Raw genomic sequence first — 22,006 nt, forward strand, 5'->3', positions numbered from 1 at the left:
CAGGATGTTACTAAAAAATCAACTGGTCCCTTAAAGCCCCTAAAATGAGGCTAAAACTAACAAAAAAATCAACCTCAGGTAATCCAAAAACATTTATTTATCAGCAAACATTAAACAAAAATGCAGACGCAGTGTGTGGAAAAGCAAAGTACACATTTACTGCTTCCACAGGAATTAACAAGGTAAGTAGCAGCAAGGAGTTCTCATTAAAATGCCCTGATTAATTGGTCATCAGCTGGTATAAGCACCACTATTAAAGCACATGTTTTGATAGTTTGCAGATCTGGAGCATTCAGGTACAAGGTAATACAATGCCAAGGACAAAAAGCATCAGCAATGAACTTATAAAATCACTTGTTGCTGCCCTGGAAAGAGTTATAAGATCACTCCAATTCAATTTCATTGATATAGCACCAAATCACAACAACAGTTGCCTCAAGGTGCTTTATTTTATAAGGTAAGGACAATAATACAGAGAAAACAGAGAAAAGTCCAACAATCAGATGGCCTCCTTGTGAGCATTACAAACAATTTGAAGTCTGTCATCCCACCTGAATGTTTTCACAAGTGCAAAACATTTAGGTGAATGGAGACCACAGCAAATCTACCCCAGGGTCAGACTGTACAATGCTCAGAGAAAAAATCAATGTTAAAATTCATGAAAGTAAGCTTAGAAAAAGACTGAACAAGTATAGTTTGTTTGGAAGGGTTTCCAGCAGAAAGCTTCGTCTCACTATAAACAACATGGCAGCACAGCTTCAGTTTGCAAAGCTGCACCCGAACAAACCACAAGACTTCTGGGACAATGTCCTTTACAGGCGAGACCAAAGTGGTGATGTTTGGCCATAATACACAGCTCCACATTTTGAGCAAACCAACCACAGCATGTGAGCACAAACAACTCTTAGCAGCTGTGAAGCACGGTGGTGGAGGGGTGATGATCTGTGCTTCTTTCTTTTTTTGAAGCTGCAGGACCAGGCGCCTTGCAGTCTTTGAGACGACTATGCACTCCTCTGTTACCCAAATGTTCAAGAGACAAACGTGAGGCCATCTGTCAGACAGCTAAAGCTTAACAGAAATTGGTTCCTGTGACAGAAAAATGACACCAAACACTTTGAGTGATGGGACCTTAAAATCCAATTTATCTAAGTTTATCCCACATTAGATTTTATTTCACGGCGTCTCTGTAGCTTTCACAGCATCCCTCTTAAACAAACGCCCAGAGGTTTGTGCTGTGAATAAACACAGGAAACAGACTAGCCCACAGCCTGTGCGGCTCACCTCACTGTGTGACTCGCGTGTATTAGAATACAGTGGAAAAAAACAAGCAACCATCTGGATGGAAAAAAACCAGACCATTGAGCCGTGTCTGTTTCATCATGCATGCAGCGTGTACATCCGTGAGTAATGAAAAGGGATATTATTGGGAAAAAATCAGTGTAATGAGATAATGAACATACATTTGAAATGGATAAAGTAACATTTATAGTTATTTTATTTTTAGATTCCTTCAATATTATTGTTTGACACATACATTTAACACTATTTCTTCCTATGAACTGCTTCTTAATTCATTCAGTACTTACTCAGTACGAGTCTTTGGAGTCTGTTTAAAATTCATTTATACACTCAGTCCATTTAATTGAAAATTTCCAAAGACAGAAAGGGCTTTTTCCTTTTAATCTTTGATATATTGTAGGTAACTGTTTCACTGTAGGAGCAGAATGGATGAGAGATGTGAAAAATAAAACAAAACTGCATGTGAAACACAGCACAAAGGAAAAAAACTGACAGATTTAACTTTTTTGGTGGCATTAACCATCGAACAGGCTTTCATATACATTCAGCTGTGTGTTATTCCTTTGAGCTCTGACGTCTGAAGTGTAAGGTGGCGGGAAACACATTTATATCACATTACACTAAACGTGTGAATAATTTATTTGTAACCAAATCCTGACAAGGTTGGTCGTTTGATGTTGTTGTGGCATTATATACACCTCGATCGTCATTGGAAATAAATGCCTGGAAGTGAAAAGGTTTTTCTTTGGAGATTCGCTGTTGTGCAGGTTTTCAAGCTTACACACAGCTTTGCCACAGTGGTTCATAGCTGTACTGTTTCCAGATTGGCACATTGCAGTGTGCGACCACTAGAGCGCAGCCTTAGTGTGTCGAGAAGAGAGGAGGGAGCAGCTCTTATGCATTTTTATAGTGTAGAGATTTTAAAAAAGACTCTTCCTTCTCCAAAATGTGTTCCTTTTTCTTTCTTTTTCAGCCTGTTACCAAAGGTGAGACAAACAAAGAAGTTAAAATCCACATTTTTGTTGTGATTTTCAAATTCAGTCGTATGGAAAATGTAAGTGCAACCCTACATCTATCACAACTTCAAAGCAATAAAACGAAACATTCCTCCCGGGGAGTAAAAGATGGAAAATGTCGCATTTAAATCTCTTAAAGTAAGGACGACTCACTGGAAACTTTATTAAGTACACCTGTTCTTGTTGCTTGATAACAATCGCCCAATCATGTGGCAGCAACTTGCACGTAGACATGCTCAAGGCAACCCGCTGAAGTTGAAACTGAACACCAGAATGGGGAAGAAAGACAGGCTGGTGTTTCAGAATCTCCTAGTTTGCTGGGATTTTCCATTTCTAGGGTTTACAGAGAATGATCCAAAGAAAAGGAAATGTCCAGTAAGTGGTAGCTCTCTGGGAGAGCATGCCTTTTTAAGTAGCAAAGGTCAGAGGAGAACGGCCAGAGAGCTATTAAAGCTGGTAGGATGGCAACAGTATCACAAATAACCGCTCATGTCAACCATGGACCCTTTTCTGGAGAAATGTGATCAACAGATCAGAAATGATCGGTGCTGAACAGTTGATTGCTTTTTTAAACAGAAAGGAATCAGAGAGCTGAATGATCTGCTGATTAGTTGTCTTTTAGTGTTATTAGATTTGAGTGCTGCGTTTGACACTGTGGATCGCTGTATTTCTCTGAAGCATCTCAAATTTCTGGTTCAATATTAAGGTGGATTTATTCTTATTCACAGGAAAGGTCTTTTACTGTAGTCACTTGGACGTGATGTCACCATCAATGGAAGTTAAGTGTGGGGTACCTCAGGGGTCTGTCCTCAGGCATCTTTCTTTGTACATGTTACCCTTGGTTTCAAATTCAAAATTCAAATTCAAATTTTTATTTGTCACGTACACAGTCATACACAGTACGATATGCAGTGAAATGCTTGGACAACTGCTCGTGACCTAAAGAAAACAAAAAAGGAAAAGGCTATGAATAAGATAGGAAATAAATATGAAAAATTAAAAAGGGTAAATTTTACTAGGAAGGAATAAAATATAAATTAAGGTTAAAAAGGAAATAACTGTACAACACAAATTAGAATGAAGGGTAAATTTAACTGGGAAAGAATAAGATAAAATATATAAATTAAAGTTGAAAATAAAATAACTGTACAACAAAATACACAATATAGAACTATATAAGAATGTATGAAGAAATATAAATAAATATATACACAATAACAGCAGCGTGATTTAAGTAATGAAGTGAAAACAATGTCCAGAATGTCCAGTGTGTGTGTAAGAACTGTATGTGTGGGTCAGGACTGTGTGGTGGTGTGATTGAGAGACCGTATCGCCTGCGGGAAGAAGCTTGGTATATGTCATCCGCGGGCATAGCACAGCATTTTCACTCATACATTTCTTTTAACCACAGTAAAAATCTTAAAGTCAGTGCACTGAATGACTGTATCCAATTCAGCATGGCACAGAGCTTCCTGCACCTAAATATGGATAAAACAGAATTAATGGTTATTAATTCCCATTTTAGCTTCTCTTCATTGGTTATCTGTTAATGTTAATTTTAGAATTTAATTAAATATTTTATAGTTGACTCTTAAAGTGTATTTCGAGTCATAAGCTCAGCTGAGGCTCTGCTGGCCATCCCACAGTCTTAACTGAGAACCAAGGGTGACCATTCTTAGGTACATGGACTGCTTCTTTACTCTGAGCACTCAAAGCTTATCCAGTTTTTACTACAAGCCTCGTTCACCCATTTCTATACCCAAGCACGTCGTACACACACACTCACACAGATGGATTAGAGTTCATACTTTGAAATGCAGACGGGAGTAGCGGGGTATCACATATACAGAGCCCACTTCCTGACCTACAGCCAACCCAATCTCACTATTGAGGTGATGAGCTCACTGTCATACATCATTCTTACAAATCCTTCTTAAAGACATATTTTTATGAGCCTTTTCTGTCTCATTTCACTGTTGTCCTTTATAAGCATCTTTTCCTGGTGTTCATTTTTAGATGTATCTAACTAGTTTGAATTTATTCTACATTTTATTTATTCCTCGCTTTTCTTGTCAGAATTATCATACCTAATATTTCAGTTTTCTCTGATGTTTGCAAGGCAACAATACTGCGTAAGTATTTATTGGCGTCTGATGGCTACAAAGCACCACGTAGCAAAGCTCAGACCATCTCAAATTGGTTTTGGTAATGCAAATTGTCTTTGAAGTGCGGTGAGAACAAGGAAGCTCCTCACAGAAACACCCCAGAGAGGTGGTGGATTTGAATCCAGGACCTTCTTTCTGTGAGACAACAGTGCTCACCACCTGCTGAATCCATGTCATGAATACTTATGACAGTGCTGAAGGTAAAAGGGGATCTAACCTGATACTAGTGAGGTGTATCTAATAAAGTGTCCAGTTAATGTCTTATTGTCAATTCTTTTGGTTGCAGTGATTATCTAATGATGCAACGAGGTAATTCTTACCGAACCGTCTAAACTTTTTGAGCCGAAAGTGAGAATTTAACAGAGTAAGAATTTAATTGGCTAAAGTTACCAAGCTGGTCAAACTGCCTAAAAAGGGTTGGCACCTGGCATAACTCATAAAGACTGCATTGTTGACATAGTTACGCGAGTCACCGATGACTCATGGAAAAAAACAAAAATGTGCTTCAGTTGCCTCCAACACAGCCAACTCACACGGACATCTTTCTACGAAAACCAAGAAGTGCACAAGACAGAGACGTTAAATCAGGTGTGATCATCAATCACTTTTATTTTTTTTTAAAAAGAAAACAAACAAACACTGAAAATACAGCTACATTTATACATGGCAGCGATATGTACAGGATATAAAAGAAATATTTTGCTGCTGTTAATGATCCAGCAGTGAGAGAGGGGATGATTGTTTTTCCTTTTGTGAAAGGCACAGGAGCTGGCTGTAAAGAACAGAGTGACACGAGGCACGGCCGCGTCACAAAATACTCCCGGTAATGAATTTCCGGCAAGCAGCATTAAAATGTAGAGCGGGGTTTACACTGAAAGTACTGACTCTCTTAGCAGCCGCAGCGCCTTCCACAGGCTGACAGATGGGTTTTTATTTTTCCAGGCACCAGTTTATACTTCAATAACATCTAAAAATCCAAATCTACTCCCCTCTCCACTAATTTTCAAGTTCTGTCATGTCTTATGGGAAAGCGTCCGCTGGGACCATCTTATCTGAAGAAAGTAGGGATTTTTTTCCCCTCCATGTGGCTTCCAGCAGCACAAGCATCAAATGTTCGTAAAATGCCTTCAAGTGTCATTCCAAACCCTCACCGTATCAAATTATAATTGGTCATATTTTAGAGAAACAATTCATATAATTTACAGCATTATACAAATAAAGATACAGTTTTAAACAAATACTGTACACTCTACAGTAAAGCACTTTACTAGGACCCCCCCCCCCCAAAAAAAACAACAACAAACAAATACTTTTGACAATAAGTTACTGACTATTGACATGGGCAAAGATAGGTTTGAAAAATAATTTATAGACCAGCTTTAAGGGGTCACTCCTTGCTTCTGGAAAACGCGCGGGTCCCAAAAACTAGATCATTTGGTCGGCAAGTACAATTAAAATCATGTGACGATTGACGACATTTTTTCAACAAAGACAAACAAAAAAACCCAACCAAACAAAATAAAACAAAGCCCCCAGGGAACGGCACTCTAAACTGTACATGTAATGATTAAAATACGTTAACATCTAAAAAGCAGACTGACTGATTAAAGTTTATATGAAAAGGGAAAAAAAAAGAGAAAGCAAACAATACTAGAAACATTTAAATATTAACATTTTATACCAAGGAAGAAAAAAAATGCAGTAAAATTAAAGTTTAAAATAATAAATGTGATGAGTACTCAACAGACAAAGCTGCCAAGAACAAGTTTCAATTGAAACTAAACAAGAACCTTTGTGAAAAAAAGGAAACAAGAATACTTATTTTTCACAAGGAAGTAGAAAGCAAAAGAAAGGTGACAAAATAAAAAAAATAAAAAAATGTGTTATAGTAGTGATTGGATATGGGTCCTTTATCAGAAAACAACCCCAGCTCCCAGACACCAAAATACTCGCAGTATCCGTCCATCACAGGATCGGACGACGAAGGTAAGAGGCACACAGGTGCAGTTCTGTCAGGAAGTCTACGCGGATCATTTAAAATTCATAGAGAGCTTTCCATGGCATTGGAAAAAGCTCTTGGGTGGGAAAATAGACATTTGTAACCAAACAGATAGATGATGGGGTATCCTCCTCTAAATACCAGAAAACAGAAGGAAAGACAAAACAAATCTCACAACTCCTGCTTTCCTTTGTTATCTTGACTTTACTTTCTTTGTTTACAACCTGTATTTACCAGGTTCAAATCAAAGGCCTCAAAATGTGCAAAAATGCAGTCTACATGCAACCGCCCCCCCCCCCAAAATTTCTAAAATAACATAAAACGGGCGCATTTAACCGATTCCACAATGATTTCGTGTACACATGCTGTAAGGTGGGTCTCTGGGAGTTGGGGTTGGAGCAAACAAGGGCGGTAGTGTCTTTACAAACTCCTTAAAGCTGCACAGTGAGTAAGATGGCATCCGTCGCGTGCTGCTGACCTAAATGCACCGATGCAAACAAGCAGGGAAGGTGAACTCTACAGAAAGATGGTTAACGGACAGATGCGTCTGCACCTTCTGCTTATTTTTTCTTTCTAAAAAGGGAAAAAAAAAGGAAAAGAAAACGTGAAGTGTAGCTGACAGTTGTAAACTGACTGGCTTAAGTCATAGTGATTTACACTGTGGTTCTTTGTGGCCGGATGGGAGGGTTGGAGTAACGGAAAAGGAAGCAAACATGAGAAGTGTAACATTCTTCCAGTTTACAGCTTCTGATAACTGAAAACATGAACTCATAGATGTTTGTTGGGTCCATTCGAAGCATTTTCTCATAGGCAGCGAAATGTCTCCAGAGGGCTATGGCTAAGGAGAAATGGGTTAGAACGGGCACGTAGTGAGAAGTCTAACCATCAAGTTAAATCAGCCTCTAAAAATCAGAGGTAAGATGTGTGTCGCATTTTCTTGCCTCTCCTCCTTCAAACCCAGGGCAGCGTTCCAAGCCGCCTACACTGCAACATTTGGCGGTAACCACATGGCCAAACATGAGTGTGGAAGTTCTGCAACGCTCCCCCAGGTCTGTGCCAGTCTGCATCAAGGGCTGCTGCCTGCTTCCACGTCACTGTTGGGGGCACCCTTGTAAATTGGGGCATTGTTCTCCACGGGGAGCTCGTATTTGCGTGGGAGTGGCTTGTTGCCGCTTTCGTTGCTGTTTGTAATGCCATAGAAGAAGTAAATGGCAAAACCTGAAGGGGGAAGAAGAAGAAGAGGCGGATGGAAGTTATAAAACGGGCACATTAATGTGAGGCAACAGAAGGAAGGACAGGATGTGTAGCGCTCGAACGTACCCAAAGCCATCCAGACGGTGAAGCGGCACCATGTACCCAAGTCCAGCTGCATCATGAGGTAGATGTTGACGAAAACACTGAACAGGGGCAACCAGGGAAGAAGAGGAACCTTAAAGAGACAGAGGCCAAACTTAAGACACTTTCTCAGATAACATCGTAACAACATGTGCCCAAGGTGTCCAGTCAGTCTCAGAAACAACAACGTCCTGTGCTTCAAAAAAATGGAAAGTTACCTTGAAGGTGAGCGCCTCTTTGCTCTCCGGCTGCCTCCAGATGATGATCACGCAGACGGCACAGAGCACAACTAAAATAACGCACGGCACCACCACACCCAAATATCCAGCGAGCAGCTCCGGCAAACAGTTGGCCAGGATGACGCACAGGACAGTCATCAAAATCGCTGCAGGGAGAGCAGAAGATGAAGTTACTTACACCGGTTACTTCACCTAGTTTATTCTGATCTAAATCAGATGAGTTTGTAAGCTTGTAGCTTTCCCATGCGATTTAGTTTGTTTTCACACAGAGGAATTCTCAGCAAACTCCAAGCGAACCAAAATGCATCACTACAAACCACGTGAGTGTTCAGACAGCTCATTGCGTCCGTGCTCCGGACTATGAGACAACATGGAGAACTTTATGTTCATTTCACAGCTAGCTGCTAGACCGCACAGACTTTTAGATATCTGTAGCACCTTCCCGCATTGAGAATACAAAGCATATGTGGCTATGGGGCGTTCTGTTAGGTAGTAGGTTTGGATCACATTAATGGACTGAACACAGCAGGTGTGAAACCACCCTAAAACTCCAAAGGAAAGCATATATTTCATCACACTTTATTGTTTTAGCCTTCTCGCTCACACACTTACAGATGACAGCAGTTGTAGCGTAGACAATGTTCCCAGACAGGACTGTGGGGATCTTTCCACTTGGGCAGAAGAGCAGCTTGAAGCTGAATGTCTCTTTTAGTGGCCTCTGATCCATCTCCATGTCATATTCATCGCCACTCTCCCCTCCACTCACAGGCATCTTCTCCGATTCCTCCATAAGCTTCTCCAGCTGGCTGGGTGAATTTAGGGTACCTGGCTGATACCTAGAAACATGAATGAGAGACTTAACATAGACGTCACACACAACTGCTTCTGTTACTTTAAATACAGTGGGGCAAAAAAGTATTTAGTCAGCCACCGATTGTGCAAGTTCCCCCACCTAAAATGATGACAGAGGTCAGTAATTTGCACCAGAGGTACACTTCAACTGTGAGAGACAGAATGTGAAAATCCATGAATCCACATGGTAGGATTTGTAAAGAATTTATTCGTAAATCAGGGTGGAAAATAAGTATTTGGTCAATAACAAAAATACAACTCAATACTTTGTAACATAACCTTTGTTGGCAATAACAGAGGTCAAACGTTTACTATAGGTCTTTACCAGGTTTGCACACACAGTAGCTGGTATTTTGGCCCATTCCTCCATGCAGATCTTCTCGAGAGCAGTGATGTTTTGGGGCTGTCGCCGAGCAACACGGACTTTCAACTCCCGCCACAGATTTTCTATGGGGTTGAGGTCTGGAGACTGGCTAGGCCACTCCAGGACTTTCAAATGCTTCTTACGGAGCCACCCCTTTGTTGCCCGGGCGGTGTGTTTTGGATCATTGTCATGTTGGAAGACCCAGCCTCGTTTCATCTTCAAAGTTCTCACTGATGGAAGGAGGTTTTGGCTCAAAATCTCACGATACATGGCCCCATTCATTCTGTCCTTAACACGGATCAGTCGTCCTGTCCCCTTGGCAGAAAAACAGCCCCATAGCATGATGTTTCCACCCCCATGCTTCACAGTAGGTATGGTGTTCTTGGGATGCAACTCAGTATTCTTCGTCCTCCAAACACGACGAGTTGAGTTTATACCAAAAAGTTCTACTTTGGTTTCATCTGACCACATGACATTCTCCCAATCCTCTGCTGTATCATCCATGTGCTCTCTGGCAAACTTCAGACGGGCCTGGACATGCACTGGCTTCAGCAGCGGAACACGTCTGGCACTGCGGGATTTGATTCCCTGCCGTTGTAGTGTGTTACTGATGGTGACCTTTGTTACTTTGGTCCCAGCTCTCTGCAGGTCATTCACCAGGTCCCCCCGTGTGGTTCTGGGATCTTTGCTCACCGTTCTCATGATCATTTTGACCCCACGGGATGAGATCTTGCGTGGAGCCCCAGATCGAGGGAGATTATCAGTGGTCTTGTATGTCTTCCATTTTCTGATGATTGCTCCCACAGTTGATTTTTTCACACCAAGCTGCTTGCCTATTGTAGATTCACTCTTCCCAGTCTGGTGCAGGTCTACAATACTTTTCCTGGTGTCCTTCGAAAGCTCTTTGGTCTTGGCCATGGCGGAGTTTGGAGTCTGACTGTTTGAGGCTGTGGACAGGTGTCTTTTATACAGATGATGAGTTCAAACAGGTGCCATTCATACAGGTAACGAGTGGGGGACAGAAAAGCTTCTTACAGAAGACGTTACAGGTCTGTGAGAGCCAGAGATTTTCCTTGTTTGAGGTGACCAAATACTTATTTTCCACCCTAATTTATGAATAAATTCTTTACAAATCCTACCATGTGAATTCATGGATTTTTTTTTCACATTCTGTCTCTCACAGTTGAAGTGTACCTCTGGTGCAAATTACTGACCTCTGTCATCATTTTAAGTGGGGGAACTTGCACAATCGGTGGCTGACTAAATACTTTTTTGCCCCACTGTATATTGCTTCCTGTTTATTGCTACTATGAAAATGAGCCCACAGCCAAGTGAGAGCCAGTAAAGCTTCCTTGCCTTCACCCTTGTTCTTTGGATCGACACGGATTATGATATAACTGTGCTTTTAAACTTATGGGTGCTTGCCAATGGCATTAGTGCATCAGCTGCTACAGAGTATTTAACACATGATTACCACTTCACAAGCCTCTGTGTGAATTTGATGGTGGAGAATAAAGGTGCTTACCTGAGAATGAGGACGCAGATGGCCACTAAAGAGTACGCCAAAAGGGTTCCAATGGACATGAGGTCCACCAGAGCTGCCAGGTCGAACAGAAAGGCCATCAGAGCTGGAAGGAGAAGTAAGACCAGATCTTAGACAGCTGCAAGCACCAAAAATATCAGTATTTGCAAAACTAGTATTGATCTTGACATGTCAGCCTGTGAGATAGGCTGCTAGACAGAGCTGAGGCAGCAGGAAGCTCTGTGAACTTGGAAAACTAGCAACAGATACTACTGGTAACAGGAGATTGATACCAGCAGTATCTGTACATTGATACAGCAAACAAAGAAACAAAACAAACAAATCTGCGTGTCCAAAACATGAAGAGAAATATGCCCAAACATAAATGTCTCTGAAAGTTGTATCTTTATCTTACCTGCAATAATACCAGAAACAATGGTAGCCAGGACAGGGGTCTTTGTGCGAGCGCTCATCTTAGACAGAAATCGGAACAGCAGCCCGTCCTCTGCCATGGCGTAAATAACACGGGGCATAGGGAACATGGAGCCCAAGAGGCTGGGGGAGGATTGGAAGTTTGCATTAACATTTTACAGTCATGTGAACATAAACATGTTAGATGTTTTGGGTTATGCCTTCCTCACCTGGTGGACAGAGCACAGAGAGAACCGACAGCCACGATGTATCGAGCAGGACCCCAGCCGACAAAGCTGAAGGCCTCGGGCAGAGGACTCTGAGTGTTCAGCTGGTAGTACGGCATCATCATGGTGAGAGCGGCAGACACGCCGAAGTAGGCGAAAAAGCAGATGAGCAGCGAGGCCACGATGCCAATAGGTATGGAGCGCATGGGGTTCTTTGCCTCTTCGCCTGAGGGAACACAAAGCAAGAGAAAGATGAGCGGGATCCCACTGGCGCGCCTAAATAACCCTTGAACGTCTTGACAAAAGCTGATTATGTTAGCGTGTACTATCCAAGGGCGGGGTTTTCCCCACACACCAGAGTTCCTGGCCTTACAAAGGAAAAGTTTTATGTAACGCAACACTCTTCATAACCATCAAAACTACTTACTTGTTGTGGCAATGCAGTCAAAGCCCACAAAGGCATAGAAGCACGTGGCTGCACCGGACAAAACTCCGTTAAGTCCAAATGGGGCAAACCCACCAGTGCCGTATTGCTCCTTCAACCTGGGAGGCAGATGAGGAGAAACATGAAGTTAAACAATAAAAGAGGATTGGATCAGAGAAGTAAATCAGCCATCAAACACTCACTTCAGCTCCCTGCTGCCATTGGTGCTGTTTATGAATTCCCTGTAGTCGTTCTCTGTGAGGTGCCAGTTATTAGTGTCCCCTTTAACGAAGCCGGAGATAATAACAAACCCCAAAACCACCAGATTGATCCCAGTGAAGATTTTGTTCACGAGAGCCGACTCACTCACACCAAAGGCCAGAAGTCCTGAGGGCAGGAAGTAGACGGAGACAAGAGAGAGAAGCTTCAACAACACATCCTGCTACGTGGGTGGACATTTTCATACTTCACTTCCAACAAACCATCAGTCAGCGACACCAATTCATTCTAACACTGCTACTGGCAGGCCACACTAGCTGTGATGTTAGTGTGAAAACTGTTGTCTGTTGTGCAATGATTTGGATGCAATGATCGCAATCGGCTACTTCAGCGCGGTGTGCAACGACCAAGCTGACAGCCTAATTTTAAATGAGAAAAGTACTCGATATTGGAGGTTTCAGTGGGTCATCTTTGGAAGAACAAACACACTTGTATGCATTAAAATGCTACTAACAGTAAGGGTCTGATGCTCAAACAGCTTCATGAGTTTAAAGCAGTTAAAATGAAGGCGGATAGCCCGTTATTGGACTGCTCAAGTTTTTTTATATCCCAAAAATGTCCTTATTATTGAGCAAGTTATCCCCTCATAGCACTAAGAATAAGCAGACTCACCAGTGAGCAGCAGCACCAGGATGAGGGCGAACAGGTCCGGGTACTCTGCCAGCACCTTGCCTGGCACCGTCATTGCCATGGAGGCTTTAAAGAAGCCCGAGATCTTTTGTTCCACCAGGTTGTCAAAGGTTGAACTCCAAGCCCGGGCCACACTGGCTGTACCTAAAAGAAGGAAAAAAAAAATACCAGAGATTATTTAAGAATATGGTGACAAGATATGACTCCTAATGTGTGGATTTCTACGGCACATCTCAGTCTAGTGAAACTGAGGCTCACCTATGACATAAGACAAGATGAGATTCCATCCTGTTATGAAGGCCCAGATTTCTCCGACTGTCACGTAGCTGTACAGGTATGCGGAGCCCGTCTTAGGGACACGGGCGCCAAATTCGGCGTAGCACAGGCCGGCCAGCATGGAGGACAGAGCGGCGATGAGGAAGCAGAGCACGATGGCGGGTCCCGCCTTCTCTCGCGCGACCTCACCGGCGAGGACGTAGACACCAGCACCCAGCGTGGAGCCCACTCCCAAGGCAATGAGGTCCAGGGTGGACAAGCAGCGGGCGAACTGGGTCTCTACACTTGACAAGTCTAGTTTCCTGCGACGCAGCAGGATTTTGCCAAAGGTGGACAGATGGCTGGCCATGTTTGCTGTGACTGTGTGTGGGCGCAGAAGCAGGCTATGCGTTTGAAATCCTTCTAGTGTGAGTGCGTGTGTGTGTGATTGACACAGCTTAAACAGAACACGTGTGACCGGCAGGTACGGGAGAAGTTTGGACAGATGGATGGGTAAGTTACTCGTCAAGTATTGCTCCCTTTGTGTTCGTATCAGCCAGGCCACAGTCGCTTCAACACAGAGATCAGGAAGTAGCAAAGGCTGTGGTCACAGAATTTAGCAGCAGCAGATTACCTGTGAGGAAACACAAGAAAACAAGAGCTCAAAACAGGGCGCTATTCAGTACGAGCCAGAGCTTACGCTTCTTACAGCTTCTTGTGCTTGGCATGGTGCAGAGGGATTATGAAAACCTCGCTTTTTCCAAGTAGCAAAGTTGTTTTGTTTTTTTTTCCAGGAAAGTGTTCAAACTGGCGGAGAATATATCAAATCTTGCAACACAATCGCTCCCAGCTGGGCTACAAAAATAAATTGTATCATATGCAATGTCTCGGCAGGTTTTTAGGTGTGTTTCAAGTGAACCGAGGTAGCCCCGGAGATGTTGCAAACTGCACTGGAATACTACCACCTTTTAAAGCACAGTTACACATCACGAGACACAGTGGGACGCAAAGGAACCATGAAGACAAAAGAAATCCGAGCGTTATACTGTTAGGCTTTAATCAAATCTCAAGTTTGCCTGGACAAATAAACCTTCCATGGTGCACACCCCAAAAAATAATAAATTATTTTGATACAACACCTAACCTTATTCCTCACCACTCCCTTACTGCGAGAAAATACCAGGAGTCAACTAGCAGCTAGAGCTAGACGGGGAAACGCCTGGGAAAGTGTGTGCAGTGGTGATGGGGGTTGGTCAAACGGAGGACTACAACTACATAGGTTCCAACACAACCTCGTGACCGTGCCGTTTCACTAATCAGAATGTAATACACTGTTTTCACTGTTACATGCATTATCAGTGATCTGATTGAGAAAAATAACACAATGAACCACCCCGAAGGACAGCAGCAACACATTTTGTGCCAGTTGTGGGTTGGTTTGCCAAGATCTCACAGGGTGAAAGATAACCATTACACTAGTTTCTTTGACACACAAAAGCAGCTTCATAACACGCCAAGGACACTTTATGCAACATGTAACCTAAACAGACACTGTTTTTCTGTTTGTCTGAGGGGGACTGGACACGTTTTTATTGGCAGAAGCAGGAATGACGTCAATAACTGAGTGAATGTAACTAAAAATCTGGGGTTACTGACACGTGTACATGTCAAAAAAGTGAGTGATGGTCGAGGCCTGCAGTTCAACAACCTTTTGGTCGGTACATACACTGTGTGTACAAGCAACACCCTGAACACTCCCACAAAATGTTGCTTGACCACCTTCAGTCTTATTTAGATTATTCAGAGTTCTCATACTGCCGTTTGAGTCTGAAGTCTTGCTTTGTAAAAGTAGTTGTATTAGTAGTAGCAGCAGTAGTAGTAGTAATTTGATTATCTAAATAAGATGTCTTTTACTCCAAATGGAAAGCAGAAGAGAGAAATCCATGTGCTTAAAAACTGGTTAGACTGGTTTTGGCTTTACGCAGCACTAACAAAATGCTAAATGTCAGTCTTGCAGCTCTTGCAAAATAAAACTGATCGCCAGCAGCCAGGACTCACTGTCGTGCTGCTAACTCATGCAAGCTTTTCAGAAGTAAAGTGTCACTTTGTGGGGTTAAAGCTGTCAGATGTCCACAGAAAAGCTACACGGAGACCAGAGATTTGCAAATCGAGAAGGGTGTGCGACAGAACGACAGAGTGTGACTTGCAGGAAGTAGCAATCACACATTTGTCTTGTCTAAAATGGCTCAATGCATCATGTCGTCGTGTTGTTTTTACACCCTTTTTTTTCCCCTTGGACCTGGTTTCTGCAGCGTCACTGAGATTACAGAGAAATATTACCGGTAAACTTTACATGTTAGATGTACTCACTCTCTGTTATTTACAGTAAACAGTCTTGTACGCACATGCAGGTCCACGAGGCAAAAACATGCTCAGAGCAATAAGAACGCTGTAAACTTTTATCTTATCAACAAAATACTATACTTGTATGGTTAATCATTAACATTTCAACAAAATAATATACTGGACCAAGGTGAAGGATATTGCATCATGAGGCATATCTACTTATCCAAAAGAACAGAAAATACAAAAACATTGAGCTTCTTGGTGATTAAAAGCTCACACAACTCATTAGGGCAGGGTTTGACAAATTTAAGTCCAACACTGGGCCCACAGGCCGCACCTTTAAACTATAAGATTTGACAAACAATAATCAAGAATAAATAATAAAGAACAATCAATGAAACATTCTTTCTTGGTGTGCAACTGATCTGCAGGTTCTCCAAGAGAAGGGCTGAAGTCAGGATTTTGAGGGCGGAGCAGCGTTAAAAGCTACGCGTCTGAGGCTATTACTGCAACGACACCCGATTCTTTCCCATGTCAGGCCTTTCAGTTACTTCACAGATCAGTCTGTAAAGAGGAGGAGGAGATGTGAAATCCTAACCCAGCGGCAAAGATCGGACTGAATCAGCGGCACAGCGAGGACGGCCACATCAAAAACGCCCTTTAATGCCTATTAAGTGTGTAAAAAACTGAAGACGGAGGGCCACACAGTACCATTTTGAGCAGTGCTGTTTAAGTGTTTTTGTCCTCCACCGTCTGTCCAATGAGCTTCAGGGATAAAATACATTTATAAAAATAGGAAAAAGGTCCCCTGCTCACATCATGAATGTATTAAAATCTCTACTGCTTAGGGTGAAGTTCTCAGAGTGAAATTGAATCCATGCTTAGAACGTGACCACTAGAAACTAAAAGAAAAGAAAAAAAGAAAACAAAACCCAGACATCAATGGGAAGCTTCTGAAAAACTGCAGATGCTCAAAAGAAAAAAATCAAAAATATGACTCGAGAAAAAAAGAGAATCGAGAACTACGGCATGTACAGTGGACTTTTGAGGCTTGTGCTTCTTTATCTTTCTGCCTTGAGAACTTATTTCAGGTGTACAATTTCATAAAAATGAAAGCAATGTACATTCAGCTGTGGCGGCATTATGATCCAATTTTAGTCTTTTTCCTTTTCCCCAGCTCCCACGATGTTTCAGCACAATGACAATATTCTATTAATACTGCAAAAACAACAGAAACGGACTATCAAAGCATTTCTAGGCTTACTATTTCAAAAGAGAATATCCTGTCTGGTACAGTTAAGTGTTGGGAGAAAAAACTCAAAACACTGTCAAACAATGAAATAAAAACAACACAGAGAGCACCTGATGACTGCCATAATAAACACACTCCCCTCTGAAGACTGATGGGAAACTGGTACATGGTGGAAATGCTCCCGCTCCCCACTTGGTGTGACATTCCAGCAGCATTTTCCACTCGCACACCAGGAACTGAGATCTAAGGTGCTCGGTGTCCTGTCAATAAACATTTATTACCAAACTACTGTGCCCGACCGGCCTTAGATCTCCTCGGGGGTTCACCCAACGCTACACGGGACCCTTCGGTGGGGACAACGGCAACCGTGCAAAAGGGAATGATTTTTTTTTCTTTTTAGGACACACATACACATGCGCTCTTACTGTTTGAGCATAATTAAGGGTGGTCTTATTAAAGCAAGCCACCATAGCCCCGGATGCCACCTCTGTCACGTCAGCTTGTTGCTAATCTTTCCCTTGTGGTTTTCACGAGGGTGCCCGTTTGTGCAAGTGGGGCAGGTTGTGTGGAGGTGTGGCTCACAAATGTACCCTCTGCATGTTCCACTAGCCCACACACGCCTGTATGAAAGACTAACGTTATAACCAGCAGGGGTTTTTTTCCTCCCTTCCCCCCCCCCATGCTCCTGCTATTAAAGTGAAAACACAAGCATTTCCCTGGAAAGCCAAAGATGATGCGTGAATCTTGTTGCCAAGATCACTTCTGTGTTTGTTATCGCTTTTTTAAAACTAAGCTTGAGCACGGTTGTTGTTTTTTGAGGACCAAACTAAAAGGCTCTTTATGCTGGGGGACTATGACCAGCAGCAGCTCTGGCCAACAATGGTCCGGTTACAACAGGCTTCAGGGATAATAGTCCTGTTATTTGACTTAGCATTGGCGCAAGTGCTTCCAAGGACTAAGAGGATTATTTGAAGTAGTAACAAACCTGCTAACCTCATTACAACCTGTTGCTGCTCCTTATTCTATCCTCATGAGCAACACATGGCTTTGTTTTGACTGCCACTGTTGACAAATAACCACTGCTGCTGATAGTGATACCGAGTCAAGCTGTGTCTTCACTCTATGCTGCTCACTAGTTTGTGAAATCCACTGCTGGATTTATATAGCAAAATATTGCCAAAATAATCCACATCACTCCTTAAATATCAACTTCAGTTAATCTGTGGAGTGCAGCAGTTGAACAAACACCAAGTTCAGCTCCCTGCAAAGTGGGGCCGGATCTATTTGGAGTGTACACTGCATCGCGGCTTGCTCTACATCCTCTCAAACACGACACAGTGTTTTTATTTCCCGGCTGTTTGAAGACAGGAACAGTACATTTAGACTCAGGGACAATAAGGATGATATGAGGTGCACAGCGGGTTAACAAAAAGGCCGAGTGAAGAAAGAAACCATGGAGACTGAACTGAACAACCCCACAGATCACCTGGCGGGGAGACCACCCCTCTTGCCAAAAACCGGACTCGCTGTGAAATGGAATGTGACAAACCGAGAGCCTGCCCGCTTTCCCACGACCACTGCCAACACCATTAACATCATCAGATATGACAAGAGCAGGACAAAACTACCAATTTGTCACACACTCACGCCGAAATGTGCCGCATTGTAGCACGACAGACGTGCAATCTTTCTTGAGTTTGGCAGCATTTGCACCCCCCTTCCCCTGTTATTGAATGTTTTTATTTAACCATAATCAAAATGTTCCCAGAACATGTCACACGAAGACCCTTTGATGTGGACTAGCACACACCCTTCCTGCAATGACACACACGTGCACACAAAATTTGTGCTTCACTTCAATTTATGAGCATTTCATTCAAACAACCAATAATGAGCGAAATCATTCACTCTGACTATTACAGCTTCACACTGCTGCAGTTTATCGAGTACACCCTGCTGTAAATCACAGCTCTGATGGGTTTTGTTGACTCTGAGAGATATTAGTAATATTTAGTTTGATGCAAATGGCGTGAACAAAACAAACAGAAGGAAGCGTCCCACAGAAACTGGACGGATACCTCTGAAAAAACAACATTGAATTGAATAGTAACACAAATCTTACAGCTCAATTTCTTTATTGTCCCACAAGGGGAAATTAGTTTAGCAGCAGGATAAAAAAAATAATGTGTTGTTATGAGTTGCTATGTGTTGTTATTATATTATTATACTAAAAAATGGCGACTTTATTGTGTTTTTTCAAAACCGAATTTCCGCGGTCTCCTGATTTTTTTTTTGCCCCTAAAGTAACGTGGCATTCTGGTACAAGGTTATACAACCTGACCCCTTGAAACCACAATAACGCAGTCAAGCAGGTGTGAATACTCTCGACACACACTCTTATCCGTGTCTACACCCTTGTCTCCAATACAATTAATGCAGTTGATCATTAGTTACTCCAGCTAAAGCTTGGCTTTCAACTGGCTGATGCAACACAAATGGCACACCTTCCCGAGGTGACATTGCCACTCGCGCACGAGGTTACCAGAAAATAAATAAATAAAATCACGAGTTTAAAATTGTTTTACCCACGAGCAGTGCCGACGTTGTTCAGCTGTCCATATGGATAAAATACCCCATCTGTCAAGCGACCGAAACACCACTGACCTATCTACGTGGCTGGGAAGCTCTCGTGTGGTGCCAGTGTTGCTTTCATCAATATAGGAAGTGCAGCAATTGGCTTTAATACATTTCATACCTGACGCAAGAAAGCGGGAAATGGCGGTGGTTTTAACGTTGGTGATCTTTTTAAGTGCGGCGTTAGGGCTCAGGCTTGGATTTAACAATCTTCTGGATAACGTTTGCACATAAAAGTAAATGTTGCATTGGTATTCAGAGATTAGGCTTTACAAAAAAAATCTTACAAATCGAGTTCTTGCAGTGGCTCTGGTTGGGTGCGCTCAGTTTAAATATGCACGTGAACTAGCCAAGTTGTTATTATTATTTTTAAAGATTAGTGTTCTTTGAGAATAATGCATGCGATTCTCAAAAATTCGGCGCTACGGGGGTCTTTAAAAGCACCATTTACGGTCATTCCACGTCTCTGTAGAACGCTAGTAGCACGGCGTGCTAGCCCACCACGACCAAAACAATGAATGAAAACCACGATTAATAACACGGATAAGCGTCCGAGTGTGCTGAAAAGAAGATGGAAACCAATTAAACACATTTTCCACAATGGTCGCCTTACATTAAGTTTCTTGTTTCTGCTCGGTTTTCCGGGTAACGTTTCGCGCAGACAGCTGACTCCCCGCTCAAATGACAAATTAAAGCGGAAAGTACAGTGAATAACCGAGACACGTTTTTCACGCTCGGTTAGAGAAAAAACACATTGAAATATTTGACTTTAAAACATAATAAAGCTGCTCAAGAACAGTGTCGTCCTGGTCTTGTTCAACATTGCGCCAATTACATCCGACAACACACGAGGAGGATTGCATCAGTTTACTATATCGTAAGTACAAGCTCGATTTTAGATAGAAAAATGTCACTACAGTACATCTTAGATTAAAAACGCGTTTCTGTTGTGTTAAACAAAAGCCGACGTCGTTACCTTTAATGTCTTCTGGTGGTTTTAAAGTGAGTGGAGAGAGGAAGAAAGACGACAGATAGGAGCGCTGGTGTCAGAGCAGATGACGAAACAACCCGCTCGCTAGTGCGGTTTTTACCAGTCGCGAGAGGATGTGTACAGTGACGTCATCACAAGGTGGAGCTTTCCACTCATGAATGGAAGTTAGATGTCTGTACTTTCTGAAAACACAGTAGTGAAGTAATCTTTACATATTAATGTATATTGTATACTTTTATATACTTTATGTCGCCTACAAGTGCTTTACAGACCAAATATCGGGATAAACAGAGAGACTGTATATGAGCGCATGCTGTAGTAGCGATGCCCATATTTGGACGCCCCTCGTGGAAAGCTATGTATAGGCTGTGACTCCGACCGTGCACTATATCCGCTGCTGCTTTGTTTCACAGATTAAAAGAAAAAGGGGGGAAATATAAACAATTTCTTTCATGTGTATGTGCACTTGGTGACCTGCACATTCTTGAAGGTCAATGGTGTCAAATAAAGTAATTTTAGCTCGAGCTGCTCTTATGATACACACTTATTTAGGTTTAATTATGCAATAATAATAATAAAAAAATGTCATCTCACATGTGGCCTGATGAAATTCAGATAATGTTCGCTGCCTCTTTGCAGTGTGTGTGTTCAGATAATCAAATTATGTTTCTCTGATAGTCTGTTCGCTGCCTCTTTGCAGCGTGTGTGTGTGTGTGTGTGCACTGCAGTTTACAGTGTGTAGCTGCATGGATGAGTGCTGGTCTGTGTGGCATCATCTGTGACGTCTGATGCAACGTGAAGACCGAGTGGCATCAGAATTAAAGAAATGCCTCGCAGAGTGAACAAAATTTCTCAGTGGTAGCTTTGAAAAAGCATAGAAGATAGCTCAGTATTGCATCAGGCGGACTTTACAGTATAATGCTGATCTTAGGAATGGCACATAAGCAAAATATTTCCACTGCTGTGACACGTGTTTACATCCTAACCCTCTTCTTGGACATGAATGTCATGGTAACTTGGGGCTTTTAAGTATTTTTTTTTAATTTGTTTTGTTTTCTTGTTAATTGTTCTTTTTTCACAGTGGAATGATTGTACAATATACAAATTTTAAAAATAGGAACTTTGTCTTTTAACTTGACGATGGCAAAGCCTGTTCTCATTGGTGAGGAAAGACTTTGTCAGTGGATTCTAAACAACTCAAGGATCATCAGTTCAAACAAATCTAAGTGTGAGATATTTGGATGTGTCACCACTTTGTTAAGATCTGGAAGAAAACCCAAACAGTCACCCTCAGATGAGAGGAAATCGATTAGGATGTTCAGAAACAACCCAAGAACCACCAAGGCTCAAGCCTGCCATTATCTGGAAACTGTTGGAACAGCAGCATCACTGTTCACAGTGAAGTGAATTTTGTAACACCAGGGGCTGAGAGGGTGCCGACCAATAAGAAGACTCATTCCAAAATTAGAATTTTCAACTTCAAGTGAAATTTCTGTCTGACCGCATGAACAAGCCAAATGTCCTCTGGAGAAAAGTTTTATGGTCAAATGAGACAAAGATTGAGCTGTTCACAATGAAAAGAAGTATGTTTGGAGGAGTAAAGGTAAGGCTTTCAAACCTAAGAACACTGTACAAACTGTGAAGAACGTTGGTGGTAGCATCATGTGCCTGTGTTGCTGCCAGAGGTACTGGTACACTGCGCAAAGTGGATGGAATAATGAAGAAGGAGGACAACCTCCAAATTCTTTCCTTAATGTCATATCAAC

The 22,006-nt window shown here is 42.2% G+C and overlaps 1 protein-coding gene across 1 annotated transcript; it reads right to left on the bottom strand.

The window, feature by feature from the left end:
- Window positions 1-6,187: 6,187 nt before the first annotated feature.
- slc7a3a (solute carrier family 7 member 3a) lies at window positions 6,188-20,287 on the bottom strand. The gene is made up of 12 exons (XM_085364608.1): window positions 20,226-20,287; window positions 13,021-13,651; window positions 12,745-12,906; window positions 12,057-12,240; window positions 11,857-11,972; window positions 11,433-11,655; window positions 11,207-11,346; window positions 10,795-10,897; window positions 8,666-8,889; window positions 8,033-8,199; window positions 7,800-7,908; window positions 6,188-7,697 (listed from the first exon to the last, which is right to left on the bottom strand). The coding sequence occupies exons 2-12, from the start codon at window positions 13,385-13,387 to the stop codon at window positions 7,546-7,548; spliced, it is 1,947 nt and encodes a 648-aa protein (XP_085220734.1). The 5' UTR covers window positions 13,388-13,651; window positions 20,226-20,287; the 3' UTR covers window positions 6,188-7,545.
- Window positions 20,288-22,006: the final 1,719 nt, after the last annotated feature.

The sequence above is a fragment of the Diplotaxodon limnothrissa genome, linkage group LG10 (assembly GCF_057381915.1).
Source record: "Diplotaxodon limnothrissa isolate DT_005_m linkage group LG10, D_limnothrissa_male_GT1.1, whole genome shotgun sequence".
NCBI classification, from domain to species: Eukaryota; Metazoa; Chordata; class Actinopteri; order Cichliformes; family Cichlidae; genus Diplotaxodon; species Diplotaxodon limnothrissa.

Excerpts from the sequence above, each read along its gene's own strand:
- slc7a3a (XM_085364608.1), bottom strand. The coding sequence starts at position 13,387 with ATGGCCAGCCATCTGTCCACCTTTGGCAAAATCCTGCTGCGTCGCAGG. Across the intron at positions 8,200-8,665 it reads CGCTACAACTGCTGTCATCT|CGATTTTGATGACTGTCCTG; the intron begins GTAAGTGTGTGA and ends CTCTCCCTGCAG. Across the intron at positions 7,909-8,032 it reads AAGAGGCGCTCACCTTCAAG|GTTCCTCTTCTTCCCTGGTT; the intron begins GTAACTTTCCAT and ends TGTCTCTTTAAG.